The sequence below is a fragment of the Chenopodium album genome, chromosome 14, assembly GCF_948465745.1.
Source record: "Chenopodium album chromosome 14, dcCheAlbu1.1, whole genome shotgun sequence".
Lineage (NCBI taxonomy): Eukaryota > Viridiplantae > Streptophyta > Magnoliopsida > Caryophyllales > Amaranthaceae > Chenopodium > Chenopodium album.
In genome coordinates this window covers 43,199,587-43,219,911 of record NC_137847.1, presented here as the reverse complement: position 1 = coordinate 43,219,911, position 20,325 = coordinate 43,199,587, and the positions used below count along the sequence as shown (strand labels likewise).

At 39.3% G+C, this 20,325-nt stretch overlaps 2 protein-coding genes across 2 annotated transcripts; both read left to right on the top strand.

Moving 5' to 3' along the window:
* Positions 1-1,472: 1,472 nt before the first annotated feature.
* Positions 1,473-2,485, top strand: LOC145578096 (uncharacterized). The gene is made up of 2 exons (XM_081635487.1): positions 1,473-1,697; positions 2,312-2,485. The coding sequence occupies exons 1-2, from the start codon at positions 1,473-1,475 to the stop codon at positions 2,483-2,485; spliced, it is 399 nt and encodes a 132-aa protein (XP_081491613.1).
* Positions 2,486-12,329: 9,844 nt separating this feature from the next.
* LOC145579276 (uncharacterized) lies at positions 12,330-19,581 on the top strand. The gene is made up of 4 exons (XM_081636519.1): positions 12,330-12,566; positions 16,464-16,586; positions 18,860-18,979; positions 19,081-19,581. The coding sequence occupies exons 1-4, from the start codon at positions 12,527-12,529 to the stop codon at positions 19,149-19,151; spliced, it is 354 nt and encodes a 117-aa protein (XP_081492645.1). The 5' UTR covers positions 12,330-12,526; the 3' UTR covers positions 19,152-19,581.
* Positions 19,582-20,325: the final 744 nt, after the last annotated feature.

The window sequence follows — 20,325 nt, the reverse complement described above, 5'->3', positions numbered from 1 at the left end:
GACATAATTAGCTTAAACAACAAGAATTAAGGATAGATTAATACCTTTGACGCGTGCTTCGCTCGTAACCCGAGCTCTTACTTGGGAAAGCTTTTGTCTCGCTCGCGCGAAGACCTCCTATGGAAATCCCGTCCGCAACTCAACCCCGACAAGGTCTAATGCTTAGAGGTTAGCTAAGCCCGACCTAATACTCGAGTAATTATATGTGTTTAAAGGTTTTCTCAATGGAGATGCCTTTTCTAACACCTTACTCAAGTGAACTATACCAAGGTATGCCTTGGCTATTTATGAGGAGTGCTTCCTTGTGAATTCCACTCATCTTTCAATGTGGGACTTTTTTCACAAAAAGATCCCACATAGAAAGAATTTTGAATTCAATCCTTAGTTAAATAAACAAAGGAATAACAAAGTAACAAGTGTCACATGGTTAGGTGAGGACCACTTCCTCACTTGCTCCCCAAGGCAACTCACATGCATTGTGAGCTAACCATGTGCCACCCAACCTTGAGCCCCAAGTTGGGTTCGATTGGGCCGCCTCCTTTTGGCCCGTGTCCATGACCCGCCACCCGGGTCCATGGCCCGCTGACACATGGCGCGTTGCCACTTGGTGGCTGCCAACGTGGCACGCCGTCACCTTGGCGCGCTGCCACTTGGTGGCTGCCAACGTGGCACGCCGCCACATGTGCTACCACATGGCGTGCAATGAGGTTTCAGTTTTAAGCCTCTAACAAGGAGGCCGAGTATGAAGCCCTTCTGGCCGGCCTTAGAATGCATAAGGCGACCGGGGCAACAAAAATTGATGCTAGTTTAGACTCCTAGCTGATAGTCAGTCAAGTTAATGGTGACTATGAAGCCAGGGAGCCGGCCATGATGAAATATCTTCAGATGGTGAAAGATGAGGCCGAGGGCCTTGAAAATTTCATCCGGCAACAAGTTCCCCGCTTGGAAAATCATCAAGAAGACACGCTCTCTAAGCTAGCATCCTCGGCATCATGCGATACTCCCAGATCAGTGTTTTGGGAAGTAAAGGAAAATAGGAGTATTATTGTCGATCCTATGCAAATTATTGATAGAAGCTCTACTTGTATGGACAGAGTGATCTCTAGGATGGAACACTCCTGGACGATCCCAAAGAGAGATGGCTGATGAAGAGGAGGGCGACCTGGTTCAAAATGAAGAACGGGGAGCTATTTTAAAAAGCCTTTGCAAAACCATATTTGAAGTGCATCACCCTAGAGAGGGGGCATGATGTATTGGATGACCTTCATCAAGGACAATGCAGATCGCACATAGGTGGACGTGCCCTAGCTGAGAAAGTTACCCACGTGGTGTACTACTGTCCGAGTATGAATTCGGACGCCATGGAGATGGTGAAAAGATGTGACAAGTGCCAGAGATTCGCAACCCTTATTCACCGCCTGGCAAATAACTCGTCGGCCATAAGCAGTCCGCTCCTCTTTACAAAATAGGGCATGGACATCTTGGGGTCGTATACTCCAGCATCAGGGCAGAGGCGGTATGTGTTAGTAGTCGTACACTACTTCACCAAATGGATTGAAGTTGAGGCCGTCCGAGCAGATGTGTCTGTCTTTATCTGGAAAAATATCATCACTCATTATGGCGTGCCGCATTCAATGGTGTTCGACAATGGACCCCAATTTGAAACAGGCCAACTCAAAAATTGGCTAAGTGACCAGGTGTTAGAATCCGACTCCTTTTAACGTATTAGATTCCCTTTAAATGCTTTCTTAGAGTTTACTTTATGTTTTCTAAGCCTGAGGTCCCATTATTGTGTTACCGTCAGTTCAGTGTTCACTAGGGATTCTCCTTGTAATCAAATTAAAGCTCTTTAGAGGGTGAATTATTAATGAAATCTTAAGCCTTCTACCAAGTATTGCCTTGCTTATATGCTTGTTTGTTGTTAGACCTTTATAGATATTGTGTCTTACTTGCATAATAGCTCCCCTCTAAACCAACTTGATGCACTAAGAACTCGTGGTTCGGACCCGCTTGTGCCCGCCTTGAAGTATCGGCCGTCACAAGCCCCGACCACCTGCACTCCATCGCCCAAATAGACGTGAGGGCTCCTGTGATTTGATTGCTCGCTTGTGTTGCTTTGTGCTCACAAGCCCTTCTTCCGCTCAAGGCTAGCATTCTTGCCGCCAAAAAACTAGAGCGAGCCGCACGTTTCGGGGCCCAAATTCCCGGATCATGACACCAGGACATCACTCATTGTTTTTCCTTGGTCGGACACCCATAGGCCAACGACCAAGTTGAAGCTTACAACAAGTTGATCTCTAACTGCATCAAGCGCAAGCTTGAGAAAACGGACGGCCTATGGGCAGATGAGTTGGTCAATGTATTATGGTCCATACGTATGACTGCAAAAATTTCAACTGGAGAAACCCCATTCTTTTTGATCTATGGTGCTGAAGTCGTGCTCCCAATTGAAATGTACGAGCCTACTCTCCGAGTAATGTTATGATGAAACGGCCAATTGGGAGGCCATGAAGATCGTTCTAGACTTCCTTCCAGAAGCTAGAGGCAATGCTTCGCTTAGACGTGAAATTTACCGCCTCAGAATGACGAGGGCATACAACCGCAAAGTGTTTAAGCAATCGCTGAAGATAGGACACTTGGTGCTGCGAAAGATGGAAGCGGTAGGCCGGGCCAATTAAGATGGGAAATTAATCCCAAACTGGGAAGGGCCCTACCGAAGCAAAGAAGAAATCCGAGATGGTACTTACCGTCTCGAAGCCTTAGATGGTCATCCTATACCTCGTACTTGGAATACGAACAACCTGAGAATGTATTACGTTTAAATTTAGTACTTTCCAAAAAGTTGTGTATACAACTAGGTCTAGATGACTAAGTCTTCTAATTAAAGTTGTACGGCCCCAACAATGTAATTTTGACCAAATTGAAGTCAAACATTGTTATTTAACTTTTTCTATTCATTTATGATTACTTATTAAGCAGAAATGTCGAATGAAAATAATGACGATGCTGTTTCCAACATAGCAGCTCGGCCTTTAAAAGGCATAATAAAGCAGTCGAGTTAGTGTTTAGCAAGGGCATCCCTTAGCTACACAACTCGGCCACAGGGACTGTAGAGTTAATAAAACCGTCCAACCTCGCCACGGTCGAACGGTTAAGCATCAAGCAGCCACAAAAGATGCCTAAAGTATCTTTACCCAAATAGGGGCAAGGGGCACGCCTAGGCGCACAAGCCCAGTCAATACTTAGAAAATTCCAAGTTGAGATAGTACTTGAAATTTCTTGAGTTGCGTTCGAGCGATAGTGTCAAAGGACAACTCAAACAAAGCCAATAGAACGGTCGTATTTATAAGTGTTAATTCGGCGTTCACCTAGTCCAAGGGCAATCATTATTATGATTTGATTAACTTACTAGCCTTCATACCCTTCAAGGTATAAAATCTATTGAGTTAATCAAACCCTTGAGAATCTGGACTAGGCAAACGCCAAACAAAGAGGAACAGTAGCCCTCGTACGAAAAGCAAAAAGCATGAAAAATTGCTTAAAATGCTAAGTATGAAAAGCATGAAATATTGCTCAAAATGCTAAGTATGAAAAGCATGAGAAATTGAAAAAGAACTTGCATAAAACCAAGCCGCTCAAAACAAGGCAGAAAAATCAAATTTATACAAGACCGCTCAAAACAAGTGGCCAAATGTGATATTGTTCAAAAGCCAAACAAAAACAGAAAAAATCTAAGTACTGAAAGCTTAAAATATTCCTACTAGAGGACCTGAGCTCTTCACTCGGCTAGCTTATCATCTTTGGCAGACTTCTCCAAGGCCGAGTATTCCTTGGTCGCAACATCAGCAAGCTCTCCCTCGGCCGCAGCATCAATAGGCACCCCCTTGGCCGCAACATCGGCAGGCTCCCCCTTGGCCGACTCCTTTTCACCAGTCGGCTTGGCCTCATTCTCCTTAGCATCATCGTCTTCCTCGTCCTCAAACTCAGAGGAAGTAACTTCGAGTTCGGGGAGAGGTTGTCCGTCCTTATCGGCTTCCTCCTTAAGGTAGATGTACTCAAGGCGCTTGGTGAAGCGCTCTTGGAGATAGGCTGCCGTCCACTCTTCGCACATCAATTGGAAAGCCTTGAAGAAATGACTCTTAAGCCTCTCCTCGACCTTGTGCTCGATCTGGATGATCTCCATTGCATTAGGCGGCCGAGCGGCCTTCAGCTTTTCGGACAAGTCGGCAACAGCCTTGTTCAACTCCTCCACCTTGAGCTTGAGGGAGGCCACCTAATCTTGGGCGGACTTGAGGGCCTACTGAGACGAGGAAATTTCTTCCTGCAATTTTTCGGAGGCCTCAAAGCCCTCCTTCCACTGAGAGGCGTTTACAACCGCCTCGTCCCGCTCTACTGGAGCGCCTACCTATCTTGCTCCTCCCTTTCAAGGGACTTCCCCATCTTGACGAGATCCTCATTTTTTTGAGCTGCCTTGTCGAATAAGGCCTTAAGGGTTGTCTCGTAATGGATTTTTAGGGGGGCAACGTTGCCCGTGTTCTCATTCTCCGCCTTCCTGATTTAGGCCCAAGCCTTTTTAATTTTGTCGTTCTCCTTGTCCTTCCACTCTTGGAAGGCGCTAAGTCGAAGGAAGAGCTGCATTCGGACGAAAAAAGATTAATAAACAAGAAGCGTGAAAAATATTCTAAGTATAGAATCAAAAGCGGCCGCGTAAGACAAAAGAAAACTACCTCGGCACTACAGTTGATCATGGGGCCGAGGAAGCCGTCATTTATTCCACGAAACTTGTCCCGCTGCTCTTGAGGGATGGCCCGCTGCGTGGCCTCCCTCATAGCCTTCCGATTTGCGCCCGTAAGCGACTGGTTGGGTAACTTCATATGCATCTCCTCTACAATATCTGCACACGGAAAAGAAAAGGGTTAGAGTGAACAAAGTAATTTCGCAAAATCACAAGTAAAAATAAGCCCAAAACCCAACTTACCGTCTGAGAAAGATGATGGAGTGGGAAGATTGAAGGAAGGAGGAGGTAGAGGATCATCCTCTTCCCCGTCCTTACGACCGAATTGGTCTTCGGCTGACTGAGAGGAAACCGTCTGCCAATCAGATTTGTCCATTAACTCGACATGCGGAGTCGAGATCGGGCCGGTCGGTTTTGCCAGGGACGACTTACCCCCATCATCCGCGTGGACGTACTTCTCATGGATCGACTTAGCAGTCGGATCCACGGACTTGGAGACCCCGCTATGTGACAGCCGGGGTGGCTCTTCTTTAGACTGCTTTGTAGCAGTCCGCGGCGTGATCTTAGCCGTCTGGGTGGAAGACGTAGACCTGGTGGCAGTAGACTTCCTAGTCTTGGAGGTCTTCCCGTCCTTTGAAGCGGAGGTCGTTTACTTCCTCTTCGACCTTGGAGTAGGAATGGCCAACTAAAAGAAAGCAATTTCAAAGTTAAGTAAAGCCAAAATCAAGCGTTTGAGCGTAAGTGGGAAGAAAGCCCCTTCCAATGTCCCAACTCAGACAGAGGGCCAAATAGGGGTCGTCCGAGTGAAACCAGGAAGGACTCCTCTTCCAACCTATCAGCTCGGCAAAAAAGAAAAGAAAAAATAATAATAATAATAAGAGAACGACTAGTACCTCCTTAGTCTGCTCGTACAGCTGCTGCCGAGCCTTGTAACGAGCAAAGTCCAGCTCGGACATATCCACTTCCCCCTTCAACTCTGGGTTTAGCATGGCTAGCACTTTGTCTGCATAAGAAAGAAGAAAAAAGTTAGAAATATTTTGACACAATTTACATTCAAGCGGCAAAGGTACGAGTTTCCACCTTGGGGAAGGTTCCGGCATAGGCCGCATGCCAACATAAATATCGGGTCCCTGAGCCAGCTAGACAAGGGAATCCAGTTTTTTGGCACGGCCACCGACTTGCCATCCATGATCACCCTCCTGACTCCAAAATACTGGAGTTGATGTGCATAGTCAGGATGGACGGGTGGCTTGTAGGGTCGGTTCTACCCTCGGGCGAGCTGGATGGGTTTAGCATTAAACCGATTCATCCGCAAGTTGAACTCCACATTCTTTGTCTTAATGCGGTAGAAACGGTTCTACCAATCTCGCCACTTGGATGGCCTGCCCATCACCACCAGGTAATCATTAGTGGTGCTCGGTATGAACTAGCCATCCGTCCCTAAGTCCAGGCCGACCATGAAATGCATCTTAAAGAAAACTGGGACGTCCGGCTTAAATCCCTGCCGAAGGCATGTCACCAAGTAGCTCAAGCAGCTGTTCAGCATCGGCTGGAAGATTGCAATATCATACTCGTCTAAGAGTTCTTGGACGAATGGGTGGAAAGGGAAGCGAAGTCCCACTGCCAGTACAGCATAATTAACGCTAAAAGATTTCCGACGCGGCCACTCACTCACCCAAGCGGCCACGGATTGAGAGCGCTTCGGCGCCTTGAGTTCATAATCTTCTCCCAACATGAGAAAACTCTTGAACTCCTCCAGTCCGTCATTGAGGAAGCCCAAGGCCGTATCACCAACCGGACAGGCGTATAGATCCTTGAAGTTGTCCGCCTTGGCCTCATCGGCCGCCTCCTCAGCTTCTTGATTCTCCGCCTCCTCAACCTCTTGATTATCCGCCTCCCCTTCATCAGGGTGAGGGGCAGCCCCAAATTCTAAGGACAAAACTGTGTCCAATTCAGCAGCCTTGGCCGAGCTCTTAGTCTTGGAGCCCTGACCGCTTTTAGAGATGGAGACGCCCTCTGGTACCAAGGGCCCCTTGCCCTTGTCCTTTTTCTTAGCGTCCCCCTGATTTCCCAAACGAGGAGCGCTGCGAGAGGGCTGGTCAGCCGGTTCAGCTATAACGATGCATGTTCTAGGCCTGGCCGACCTGGTAGTTTGTATTGGGGGTTGTTCAAGAATCTGAACAGAAGCCCCAACGTCCACCCGAGAAGAGGAAGAATGTCTTTCTAGAGATGGCAACATGGCCGGATCTATGACCGAGTTAGTGAGTTGGGGAAAGCGAAGTCTCGGAGTCTGCCAGGACGCTTCCCTAATAGAAGAGACACCTTGCCTCCTTTGGTGCTCTACGAATGAGTCAGTCACTTCGACCACCGAACATTCGCTGCCACTGACTGTGGCGGTATTTGTGGTTTCCCTATCCATGTTACTTGGATTATAGGGGACTCTAGGATTTACCAGACTGCTGTCTGGATTTCTGGCAGTGTATTTATCGTACGTTTGCATGGTACGTGCCATTTGCGACTGTAGGGACAGAGAAGAATAGGTGGAGGTGAGTTGGTAGGCACTAGAAATGGACCCACTCCACAAGGGAGACGAATCGTCCCCGTCCACTCTAGACTCCTCAGTCCTAGGCGAACGGCCGGCCTCATGAGGAGAAACGGACAAAGCCGAGTGTTGAGCCAGATTTTAAAATGAATATGAAAAGCAAAGCAAGTACAAAGAAGTAAGAAGAGCAGGCAGTTACCTCCATCCGTGTTGAAAACTCGGGAAAATTCTTGAAAGTCCTGAAGGTTGACCGGAAAACTCAAAAACTCTGACCGAAAACCTCAAACACACGGCTGAGCTCTCGAAGATTCAAGGAGGAATCACTTTCTCTCTCTAAAAAGCTCTGACTTCTCTCAAAATCCTCAAAGTTCTAAAGTAACAAAGTGAAGTCAAACACTCTATATTTATAAGACGAATTTATAAGGGCAAAGCGGTAAATCCAACTTTCCCGCCCAAGAATTTGAATAGTTACTATTTGAAAAAGTTAACCTAGAATTCAAATGGTTAAACACCAATCCCGTCATCCCAGACAGGAAAGGATACTAACAGACTAACGTTTCGTCAAAATAGATCAGCGGAATTCAAACTGCCACACCAAAATCTCGGGCGACAGGTGTCCCCCTCAAATGACAGTCGGCATGTTCCGTTCGTCTGACCTCAAGACTCAAAAATGTCCCCTAGAAGAATCTCAGGCGAACTAAACAAGGCATTTAGCCCAAGGGAGTAATCCCCTTAATAGACGGACAGCTTCGTCTGCTTACTAAAAAGAATGTTCTAGCCTCTCTATACTCGGACGCATAAGGACGAGTAGAGGATCAGAGGAGGCGGCCCATAGCGTGCGAGTCACCCCCTTTGAGGGCAAATGTTTAGAGTAAAAATATACCCCAATATGTGGGCCAATCCTATAGTGACACTAGCCCAATCAGAAGGCGACATGTGTCCCTATAGGAAGGTGATGCGTGTAAGCCCTAAAAAGAGCACCTGAAAAGAGAGTTAAGGGCCTCCTTACATCAAGAGGCCCAAATCCCGAGAAAGCCGCAAAACGACGACCCTATCAGGACACGTGTCCAAACCTGATTGCGTCGTTAGGAAGATGACGCATGTAAGCCCTAAAAAGAGCACGTCATTCTAGGGTAATAACCCTAAAATGGCACAATTCCCCACCCCTATAAATACCCCAATCATTTATGTTGGGAGGGGTGGATTATGACATAACATTCAATAGAGCATTAAAACAACTTCAACTTCTCTCTACTTTCTCTCTCTAGCCTTTCTATTTTTCGGTTACTAACTTGACCGTCGAAGGCGAATATTCTGGTAACAGGATATTCGTTATTTTGCAGGTGTCCAGGCCGTCTATCCAAAGAACGTGACCAGTATCCCAGGGAAAATCACAAAAATATCCGAAATAATAATCATTTAAATAATGACATCACTGACATGTTTAACTTAACTTACTAAAATTGGGTTATCAGTTGATCATGACCTATTTACAAAGATTACCCTCCAAAGATGAAAATAATTTTAAGAATTAATTTATTTTGAAAAACCAACCAAAGATCGTATTATTGAAAAAATATCTAGTTTTGTGGGGTTAATTGGTAAAAGGGGCCTTCCAAACTTCCACTACTCCGTGTGTGTGTGTATATATATATATATATATATATATATATATATATAAAGAAGAAAAAAAAACTAAAATGAAAGTGAGTAAAAAAAATGGAGGAAGTCGTTTGGTTATTCACAAATTCTTATATATATGTGGTGTGGTTAACCATTACGAGGGATACTCTTACGCCCCATTTGGTTTGATGTAAAACAATTTCAATGGAAAATTAGTTTTCTTTTGTTTAGTTGCATACAAGAAAAGTTCAAGAAAAATGTAAAATATAAGTGGGAATGTGAGGATGGATGAGAGGAAAGTAAAAATTATGGAGGTAAAGAGGGAGGAAAATGTGGCTTCCGTGTTTTGTAAAGAAAATGTTTTCCACCATCAACGATGCAATTTTTGGAAAAATTGTTTTCCATCCTTCACAAACCAAATAAAGGAAAATGGAAAAAAAAAATGGAAAAGTCATTTTCCATGAAAACATTTTACATCAAACCAAACGGAGCCTAATTTATTATATGTGTTACTTGGTCAATGTTACAGGGGTTATTTCATCAATGTTGTAAGGATTATTAGGTTAGTGTTATAGAAATTACTCAGTCAATATTATACAAATTACTCCCTCCGTTTTTAAATACTTCCTCCACTTTTCATTTTCGGCCGTTTTTAAATACTTGCTCCATTTCCTTATTTGAAATTTTTTTATAATATTCAATTCATTTCTTTCAATTAGTGGACCCAACATAAATCATATTTTATATTTTCATATCCTCTCTCCTCCAATTTTCTCTACTACTTTTGCTTTTTATAATTTTTTATTCTTCCACCTACCTCACCACCTCCATATTTTATTACTTTTCTCCAATTTCTCCTAAAATTCCGTACATGGAGAAATGGAGCAAGTATTTAAAAACTGAGGGAGTATTATTTTATAAGCAGTCACATGATATAGTTAGTCGCACACAAAACGCGCTGTTAATTATTTCAACTAATTAAGGCCTTGTTTATTTCACCTTATTTTTAATTATTTCAGAAAAAATAAGTTCAAATCAGTTCAGATAGGAAAAATTAAGTTCAGACCAGATCAGATCAGAAAAAATAAAAAATTATGAAAATTACATATTAATAAAATTTACATTATTACGAATCTAACAAGACCGCACTTGATTTTTTTTTTCCTTATAAATTATCATACACTTAAGGTCAAAGTTTGGTCAAATTTGAAAATCAGATCGGATTAAATTAGATCAAACCAAATCAGATCAGATAACTTAAGATAAGCAAAAATAAGGTGAACCAGATAAGCCCTAAGTCAGAAATCTAATATATAATTTAAGAGTAAGTTAATGAGGTTTAACCAAACCCCTAATCCTCAATTCTTTTGCACTCCTTTTTTTTTTTTTTTTTTTTTTTGCATTATCCTCCAAATAACTTCCACATTTTTTTTAATTAAAAACAAAAATAAATCTCCAAGTAACTTCCACTATTACTATTTTTACTAATAACACATATACTATGCATTTTACTCAAAATAAAAAAAAAATGAAAAACAAAAAATTACTTATTTTAATATATCAACCAATAATTTGGTTTTTAAAAACTCCAGTCCCCAAAATTACAAGGAATCTGTTTTAATTTTGCACATTTTTTTTCCTCACTTTTCCGCATAACACTTGAAAAGTAATCTTAAAATTATATGTAATTCATTTAAAATAAAAAATACAACCACCATAAGATCCACTATTTTCCATTAAAAATTTAATAATTGTTTTTCTTTTAATCACGCCTTTTTAACAAAATCAAAATAACATGATTTTCTGTCGGGTTGGCCACACCAGCCGACTGACACACATAAAACACTAACCAGGTAACCCCCTGTCAGAGTAACTTCTTACCAAGTAACCCCTGCCAGACTGAGTAACCCTTGACTAAGTAACTCCAGACTCAGTAACCCCTAATTAACCAAATATCCCTTGATTGATTAACCTCTGATTGACCGATCGAGTAACCCCTAATTGACCGAATAACCCCTGATCGAGTAACCCTTAACAGAGTAACCTCTGACCGACCGAGTAACCTTCGATTCAGTGACCCCTTACCGAGTAACCCTTGACCAATTGAGTAACCCCAAAACAAATACCTGGCCACACGGTGTGGCCAGCTACATGTGAAACTTTGTGAAAAAAAAAAGTATACATTATGTTTACTACCCATCCCAATAATTTTTTTTTTTTTTTGGGTTTTTTTTTTCAAGGAATTCATATACTTCCTCTATTCTTTTTTACTTGACCTGTTTCTTTTATCATGTTTGCCAATGCAAAACTTTAACGCTCAATAACTTTAACTCTCCATAAGTAAAAATTATAAAAGTTATATATTATGATAGTATTTATTGAGACGAATTCAAAAAGGTCTCACATGGATATGTTTTTCTTTATATATTATTCACAAAAGATTGTCAAAGGAGGGGCAGTAAATAGTGTAAAACTCAAAGCGGGTCAGGTAAAAAAAACGGAGGAAGTAATTACCAACATTTCACTTTGTGTTGTTTTGCTTCGCATATAATATAATCCAGGCATTAGCACGGGTACGGTACGCACATTGATTGATATTTCTAAAAAATGTTCAATAACTACCTTATTGTTAGTCCAACAATCATCAACAAAAAAAAATAAAAAATATAAAATACGTTTTTTGTGCGGCAAACCACCAATGTAGTTGCTTGCAAAAGAACAAAGTAACTTCAATAACACTGACGGGATTAGGAGAAATTGGAGAAAGTAATAAAATATGGAGGTAGTGGGGTGGTTGTAAAAATAAAAAAATTGTAAAAAGCAAAAGTAGTGGAAGAATAGGAGGAGAGAGAGTATTATATTAGGTCCACTAAGTGTGAGAAATGAATTAAATATTTTAAAAGCTTTCCAAAAAAGGAAATGGAGCAAGTATTTAAAAACGGTCGGAAAAGAAAAATGGAGCAATATTTAAAAACGGATGGAGTATATAAATATTCACTTTTGTATTTTTACATTACAAGAAAACAACAAGTAGGGTGGGAGTGGAGTAGGTGAGGAGAAAGCAAATGTGAGAAAATATATATTTTTTTTATTAGTAGTATCATTCGATATTTAGTGACATGTCAAGTATCGTGAAACAGACAAAAATAAGAATTGTGACAATTATTATGAGACGGAGGGAGTAAAATTTAACTTTTCATATTTAAAATATATTTTTTGTTACTTCATACTCGTATTACATTTTTTGTAATATTATTCTATAAAATATATATCCCGTGTATTACGGTACACTCTAGTTAGAAACTTAGAATAAAACTAAAGTGGACTCCCTTCCGAGTCCCGAGTCCTGTAAAGAGGACAAGAGGTCCACCTGGTTTTGCTCATAATAATTATCAAAAAAAATAAAAAATCATTAGACATCCAAATCACTTTCAAACAACGATCCATTATTTTTCATTTCGGCTTTCTTCTTCTTCTTCCTCCTCCTCTTCTCCCTTTAAATATCCCCCAAAACCCTGTCTCATCACTCTTGATTCTTCCATTGTTCTCCAACTAACTGCTGTTAGAGAGAGAAACTAACAGAGGAGAGAGAAACTCAAAGATTCGATCGTCTTCTTCGCTCGGCCATGGGTTGCATTTCTTCGCGCGACAAAACTACTGGTGCTGGTCAGCTTCTACTCCTCTTTCTTCTTTCCTTAAATTTTGCAGAAATTCAATTCAATTCGTTTATTTCTTTATTTGTTTGTGATTTTTTATCCTGCATTTTGTACAATTCATCGAGTTCGTTATGTTGATTTGTTGATTTTGAGATTTTTGCTCAGTTTTTTTGGTTGATTTTTGACGATTGAGGTGAATTTGTGATACTAATGATGCATATTTAGTATTATTCAGCTTGTTGAATTTCTTAATTGGAATATAATTTTAGTGTATGATTGTTATGAAGTGGTTAACATTTAACAATAATTCTTGATTATTATTATGAGTAGTTACGGTGCTGCGTTGTTCCTCAATGTTCAATCATTCGATTAGCTAACTGAAAAGTCGTGATTATAGTTTATAATATTGCTACTATTATTTGTTTTTAAGGAGATACTCGTATCAATACTTCTTGGAACTTTGGAAGTGTGATTGTTTGATTAGCTAACAGAAAAGTCGTGATTATTCCTGTAATGTGAATAGCGATGCTTCGATCTTGCATTGTTATGATTGCTGTGTTTTCTTCATCGAATGTGCAGTCATTCTAGTTACTGTTAGTCTGTTACCAGTAGATGTCAATAGGTAATTGATTTGAGTTGTAAATAAATTACATTAAACTGGATGCAGAATTTTAAATGTCAATTCCTTAATAGTCATATTTGGCTGTCTAATTCATTATTCATTTACTTGGAGAATTTGGCTTTTCATCCCTGAATTAGGTTCTGTTTGGTTTTTTGATGTCCTTTTTGGGCGGGTGGCGGGGTGGGGGGAGGGGGTGGAGGAAGAAACGCTAAAGAAGAAGGTTTTCTTAAGGAATAGTCAGGTAGTAGGCATTTCACGTTTTTTATTCACATTATTAGTGATACTCTATTTCATCAGTTTTAGACATTTCTAGCTGGCAAATCATGTCTTTTCTCGTGTAATCTTGAACTTGATTTAGACTTTGCTTGTTAGTGTGGCTTTCCAGGTAATGTATTCTGTTGGCCACAAAACTAAGTTGTTAAGGTAGTCTCTTGAACTTAATTTAGACTTTGCTTGGTAACGTGGCCTTCCAAGTAACATTTTTCATTGGCCACAAACCTTAGTTGTTAAGATAGTCTCTTGAACTTGACTTAGACTTTGCTTGGTAGCGTAGCCTTTCAAGTAAATTTTTCCGTTGGCCACAAATCTAAGTTGTTAAGGTAGTCTCTTGAACTTGATTTAGACTTTACCTGATAACGTGTCCTGCCAAGTAATGTTTTCGTTGGCAACAAATCTAAGTTGCTGAGGTAGTTGGGTAGAGGATGATAAGATATTAGTTTAAGCATTATTGATGACAAGCCTTGTCAGCTGTCTCAATTTAAAAGTGCTCATGAGTCATGCCAGTTATATCCTTCATTAGTCTATGGGTCTTTAAAGTGAATTTATTTGGATTTCTAATTAAAAGTTTCCATGTTTTGTACTTTTGGTGAAAACTAATTGCCAAATTTCTAAATTTATATCAGCGTGTCAAGAATTTGATATGTATACTTAGGTGAAATCTTAGCATCAATAACATAGCAAATTAATATCGAATCTTCTCAAACCCTCTTAATGTAAGATTTGATGTGTCTCTCTATACACTTCCTAGCAATCATTTTTAGTACAGGAATTTAAGGAAATAAACTCATAAATTGTAACTATACTATGATCTTAAAAGCCTGAGGGAGTAACTTTTTCCCACCTTTGCTGTTTATCATCCCTTATATGCCCATGTCTCCATCTTTTGGCATAGACAAAAAATGTATCTCCTTGATACAGACATACAGTTGAACACCATTTTGTAAGAAGATCTACTTTGTATTATTTTATATTACATTTTAAAATTAAATGAACTTTTTCCCTCTTATGCATTACTTCCTCTGTTCCTTGAATATTGCAACATTTCCCTTTTACAGACGTGTACATTATTGCAAATTTTCCTTATTTGTCCATGATTTCTCTCTCTCTATCTCCTCATCACTTGGGTCCTGCTTGTTATTCCTCTATCTCTCCTCATAAAACAGGCTTCTTAATATCTGCGCACCCTCTGCAATATTTATATATGGAGGAAGTATATAACAAAAACATATTGTCAAATCCCAAACTTAAACAATTACTATCATGTATGAGTTATTTCATCCATTTTTTCTCCTCCTTTTATATTTTCATGCATATTGCATTTTTCTGTTCTTGTCTCTCAGATTCCTAGACGCCTGATGATGCTATATGCTTTAGTGAGGCTTCTTGCAGATACTAATATTTAATCTTGTATGGTTGATTACTCACAATATAATAACTACAAAACTACACAAGATTATAGAAAATCCTCTCTCAATAGTATTTTGCAGATTTACACAACATCCTGGTTTTGCATAATCAACGAATGGGATTTAGTGACACCATTTTGTACTTGTATAGCTGACCTGGTTTATTTCATCCTAGACATGATAATTAAAAGTATTTTAAAGTCGTAACTGTTTAATGTACTTAATTGGAAATTGTTTGCAGATAAAAAGTGGACAAAATTGTAATGTGATATGCTAATATACTAGGTTATGCGGGCTTTTTTCCCTTGAAATTTGTTAGTGAGTTAAGTTAAAGGAAGTGCTTAATACTTCTTCCTCACCTGTGATTCTTGTGAATGCCCTTTTATAATTATAGGTGTACTGCTAGATATTCGATCTGGATTGCTATTCCTGATTCCTCCAAAATGAGAAATTTATATGATTTCCTGGTACCTTTCCCTTGGTTGTGTTTTTAATGATCCAAATTGGACCGTAAAATAACTGGAAACTCAGAAAGTAATCTTTTGGTTGGAGGGAGTACTTGGCTACTTGCCCATTATTCCATTTTATCTTCTTGTTTATTCTTTTAAACTCCAACAGAAGCAAATGGACAAAATTAAGTATATGGAGCAGCGTCTTCTGGGAATGTCAATGAGCTCAATTAGAAGCTTATTTTTGCTTTTAAAAGTCGGCTGAATTTGGCTCCAAAAATTTTGGGATAAATACACTCTGACTGCTGACTGACCAAAAAATTACATTTGGGTTGCTGGAGTTTGGTAACATGTTGAAGAGAGTAAAGATGAGCTTGTTCAGTTGATACATAATATGGGGTATATCTTTAATCTACAGTAAGAACTAGACTTTAATGATTATAATGCTGTAAAGTTGGGCATATCAGTGAACAAGGTGACTATCTGGTATAATGGTATTGGTAAGTAAAGATGAGCTGGCTCAACTGATAGCTGGTGCTTAGTACCTCTTTAATCTACAGTAAGAACCAGAGTTTGATGATTATATTGATTTAAAGTTGGGCATGTCATTGATCCCGTGACTATCTGCCATCTGGTATGATGATTGTAAGTTGCGTAGACACTTGCTAATATGAGAATGTACCCCTGTACGTGTATGTTGACTACTGAATGCGAATGTCACATTAAATCCTCTTCTTGATCCCTTTTGAGTTTGTGGTTTTAGGACTTTGAACGTTAGAGTTTGAATTTAATCATGGTAGAATTTTTGGCTTATTGTGTGATTAGGTTGATGAATCACAGTCCTTTCAGGTATTTACGTAGAGTTTAACTGTTCTCCCCAAAAAAAAATGTAGAGTTTAACTGCAGGGTATTAGTCTGAGGCGCTCCTTTTATGAAATTTATCACTTGTAGTCATTTAATCTGTGGACCAGTTGTACTGGTCTTTATATCATTGCTGTTTGTATTTTGTAGCTTTACATGTAAAAAATCTGGATGGTTAATTGTGTTGGCTGCTCTATCTCTCTGCCTATATTTTTAGTATTGTACTTTTGTTCATTAATGCCATTTTGCATTTCCCTTTGAAATCATTTCTTTGTTTTGTGCCTTGGCAGATAGCGCTAAGAAGATCAGAAAGCCAAAGCCATGGAAGCATACTGAAGCAATTACTAGGGAACAACTGAATAGGATGCGTGAGGAATTCTGGGACACAGCACCTCACTATGGTGGCAGACAAGGTATTTGTTTGGTTAACAAGCAATGCTCCGCTTTTAAACTTCATAGTTATTTTCTTTTAAAGCTGTTATGGTCTTTAGAAGTTCGTGGAATTCAGTGCTGCAATATCTGCAATTGTATGTGTGGCTGCTTGAAGTCTCCTTTCATGTCTGCACATTTTTGCACTTGATGCTACTTGTGGTACTATTACTATTGTTATTTTCTGTTGTGTCCTCCACTACTCCATCTATGCCGAAATGCTTTCTCACTTTTGAATATCATCTTCCCTTCAGTAGTTGAAGTGGGAAGAATGTGAAGGTTGGGAGAATATTTGTTTATAAGTTTCATTTGTTTTACTCTATCTTTAATAGACTAGGTTAAGACTGCATATTTCAGAATTAACAAGACAAATGAATAATAATGAAAGCTTGTATCTTTGATTGAAAATGGCAAAAGGGTTACAAAATGATAGGTTTAGGCTATTACTCTCTTGATAACTTTAGGTTATCACTCTCTCAACATAATTCCTCACAATTCACATAATACTCTACTGCATATGCTGCTACTTATATAATCAAGCAAGACCACAAAGATACCCTAACATTAATTAAGCTTGTCTTCTACTGCTATCAGAAATCAGCCCATGTTGCTATACTCCCTAGTGCTTCCTTAATTAGTTTTGACTCCTAGTGTTGCTCCTTGTCTCCCTCGTATTTCATGTTGCTTCTTCCTTGTACCGGGTCCATTGCACTATCCTTGGTAGAAAGCTTAATGGAATTTCTTTACTCAATCTGTAGAACTATTGAATGTAATTATTGTGTAGGATTAGATTAATTGAATAACAATTAGTAAAAGGGCTTGGAGGCTGGTAGAATGTAGCAAAGCTTTTGATTGATATTGATCATAAAATAAAAATTATCCTAACTGATGAGACAATTAATACTTGGAAACACCTACTCATCCTAAATATCATGCATGATCCTCTCTGATAAATTATTTCTCCAAGCTGGTTACATCTTTTCTTGAGACTGTGTTCCCGGGGAGCAACTATAGATTATCAGATAGAGCCTGCCATTGAGGGTATATGGTTTATGCTCCTAATCTCTTCTTAGGTAGGTAGGCAAGGGCCACAGCCACACTGACACTAGCCTGCTATTATGGAGTTCTCTAGTAGCCTAGTAGTGTCAGCACTCTGGAAAGGAAGATAACATGTCCACCTAAATCCTATGCCCAGTGACTTGGCCCTTGCAGCACTTTATCCTCAATAATTTCTGGAAAGAAGATTTCAGAAATTGTACTCTGGTCTTGATGGTGGAAAGGCGAAGAACTTGTGAACTCATCTAAAACTAGTCAAGGAATCTTGTCCTGGCCATGGTGTGCTATATGTCTGGTCAATAGGGAGACAATTTGTTTTGCACTGTTCTTCCTGGTGAATGGATTGTAGACATTCCGCATATACTACTGGCAGTTATTGTGAACATATCCTTTGTATTCTCCGCCTTCTCCGGTATTTTGCGGTTTCTGTTATATGCTCTTGCAGTCTGTTGAACCACCAATTTTTTTACATTTATAATATCTCCACTTGCTACTAGATGAATTCTTTGAATTTTAATGTATCTTTCTAGTTTTTGTGTGTTGATGGGGCATAATGCTTTAAACTAATCCTTTTCTTTTAAATTTTTATGGTAAGGCTTTAAAGCTAAATATCAATGTTTGAGATATGCTACACCTTTTTTTTCCTCTTTAAATTTCATGTCTAGATGCCTTTTGGCACATGGAAAGTTATTTGCTACTCAATCGTTGCTCATTTTGTGTATGGTCTGTTGCCAATTCGATACTAAGATTTGAAACTGATGATGGGGACTACCTTGTGTGTTGTGTTAGTGCGTCTTGTTAAAAATTGCTCTGCTATCAAATTGATGATTTACCCTCGAAGGATTTTTCTTGTTAAGTTATATCTAGCTTCTTTGTGGATAAACATTGATATGATAATTGTCAATTGTTGTGATTCACATGTAATGTAAGGTTTTTTGATATGATCTGCGAATAGTTGTTGCTGGGAGATTACTCAACTTACGTTCACTATGTTAGCTTTTTTCATATGACCTCTACTTGACTGTCTTACTAGTGATTACTGTTAGGTGCTTAGGACTTCCCGTCATTTTTGTGTTACTGTCATTGATTGATTGATTGATTGTCATTGTGCGTTAACTTGGTGTCAATTTGTTGACTTGAGAAATTTCTAATGGATGGGTTTCATATTTTAGGCTAAATGATGAAAATTTTCTCTTATCAGAAATCTGGGATGCACTCCGTGCTGCTGTGGAAGCTGAACTGAGCATGGCACAGGCAATTGTTGACAGTGCTGGAGTAATTGTGCAAAATCCTGACCTGACTGTTTGCTATGATGAGAGAGGTGAAGTACCCATTCAGCTTTACCTTTAACTTTCATTTGTGTTCCTGTAAATGAGTATTACTCTTACAACTTACATTGAAGTATTCAAATTGCTTTTACAGGTGCAAAGTATGAACTGCCGAAATATGTTGTGAGCGAACCAACCAACTTGATCCGTGACAATAATTCTTGAGAACTGGAAGTTAAACCAAAACTGACAAGGTTGTAAATCATGTAAATCAATACTATAGTGGTTCTTTTCATGTAGTCTAGCAGGAATATCTCAACAATTTTTTCTGCCATATATCCTATCGGAAATAGGCTCATTGACTCAACTCAGCTACTGAGGGCTGATTATAGATTCTTCTGGAGAAACATATGGTGTACTGTTCTACTTTTGTTGATTTGCTGCTAATTACGTGCCAGAGTTTACAGATCATAGGCTATCCAAGCAACTGAACAAATATGCTAATTGCTCTTAGTCTGGTGGCAATTCTCACAGATATAGTATATCGCATGTGCTCAGCAAATATTTCATTAGTGGTTCATAATGTTAGCAGTAACTGAGTTGCAATGCAGTACATGTTTATCATCTTCGAGGCTTGTTTGTCCTCTGTTTCTTATCTTTTGGTTGATTTTTTTTTAATCCAGTTACCATGTATAGTACGGAGAAATTTGTTAGTACTTGTAGCTGCAGCAATGCATATGCACACTTTAAGAACCAAGCTGCAAATCAAAGATGCTGAATTGCTCAGTATGGACGCAGAAAATTTGGACAGATCAAAGATACTGAAACAAGGTACTCTTACATTGATATGGTATGGATGCCGAAAATTTGGACAATACAGAGGAAGCGATTCTCTTGCCATTAATCGAGCTGTTTGCAATTTTAATCAATCAGTATAGTTTATGTCCTTGTATGTAGTAATTGCTAGATTATCTATAATTGAGTTTGATCCTATATTTTACCCTACATTTTAACCATAATTTTAGTGCAAGCAATATGCAATTTATTAAAAACGCCATTATTTGAATCAACTTTTGGGTACACGAATTGGCACATGCAGAATTGCAGAGTATCAATATTGAGTAAAGCATCAATAATAACATGCTCTAGCAAGAAAATGATGGAACGGAGTGTAAGCAATGAAAATTTGCATTAACCACCTATATGATTACACGTGATCCCTAGAAATGATTAGCTACAACATTCCTTTGACAAATACGGAGTAAAAAAAAATTACAGCATGAAATGTGTATTTCCTCTGTTCATATTGAATGTCTGTAACAAACGTCAATATTACATTTTCAAGCACAAGAAGCGATCAAATGTTTTCATTGACGATTGAACATCCCAAACCAAATGA

Coding starts and splice junctions, on each gene's coding strand:
- LOC145578096 (XM_081635487.1), top strand. CDS start 1,473: ATGGACATCTTGGGGTCGTATACTCCAGCATCAGGGCAGAGGCGGTAT. Junction 1,698..2,311: donor AAAATTGGCTAAGTGACCAG/GTGTTAGAATCC, acceptor AACTGCATCAAG/CGCAAGCTTGAGAAAACGGA.
- LOC145579276 (XM_081636519.1), top strand. CDS start 12,527: ATGGGTTGCATTTCTTCGCGCGACAAAACTACTGGTGCTG. Junction 12,567..16,463: donor CGACAAAACTACTGGTGCTG/GTCAGCTTCTAC, acceptor GTGCCTTGGCAG/ATAGCGCTAAGAAGATCAGA. Junction 16,587..18,859: donor TCACTATGGTGGCAGACAAG/GTATTTGTTTGG, acceptor TTCTCTTATCAG/AAATCTGGGATGCACTCCGT.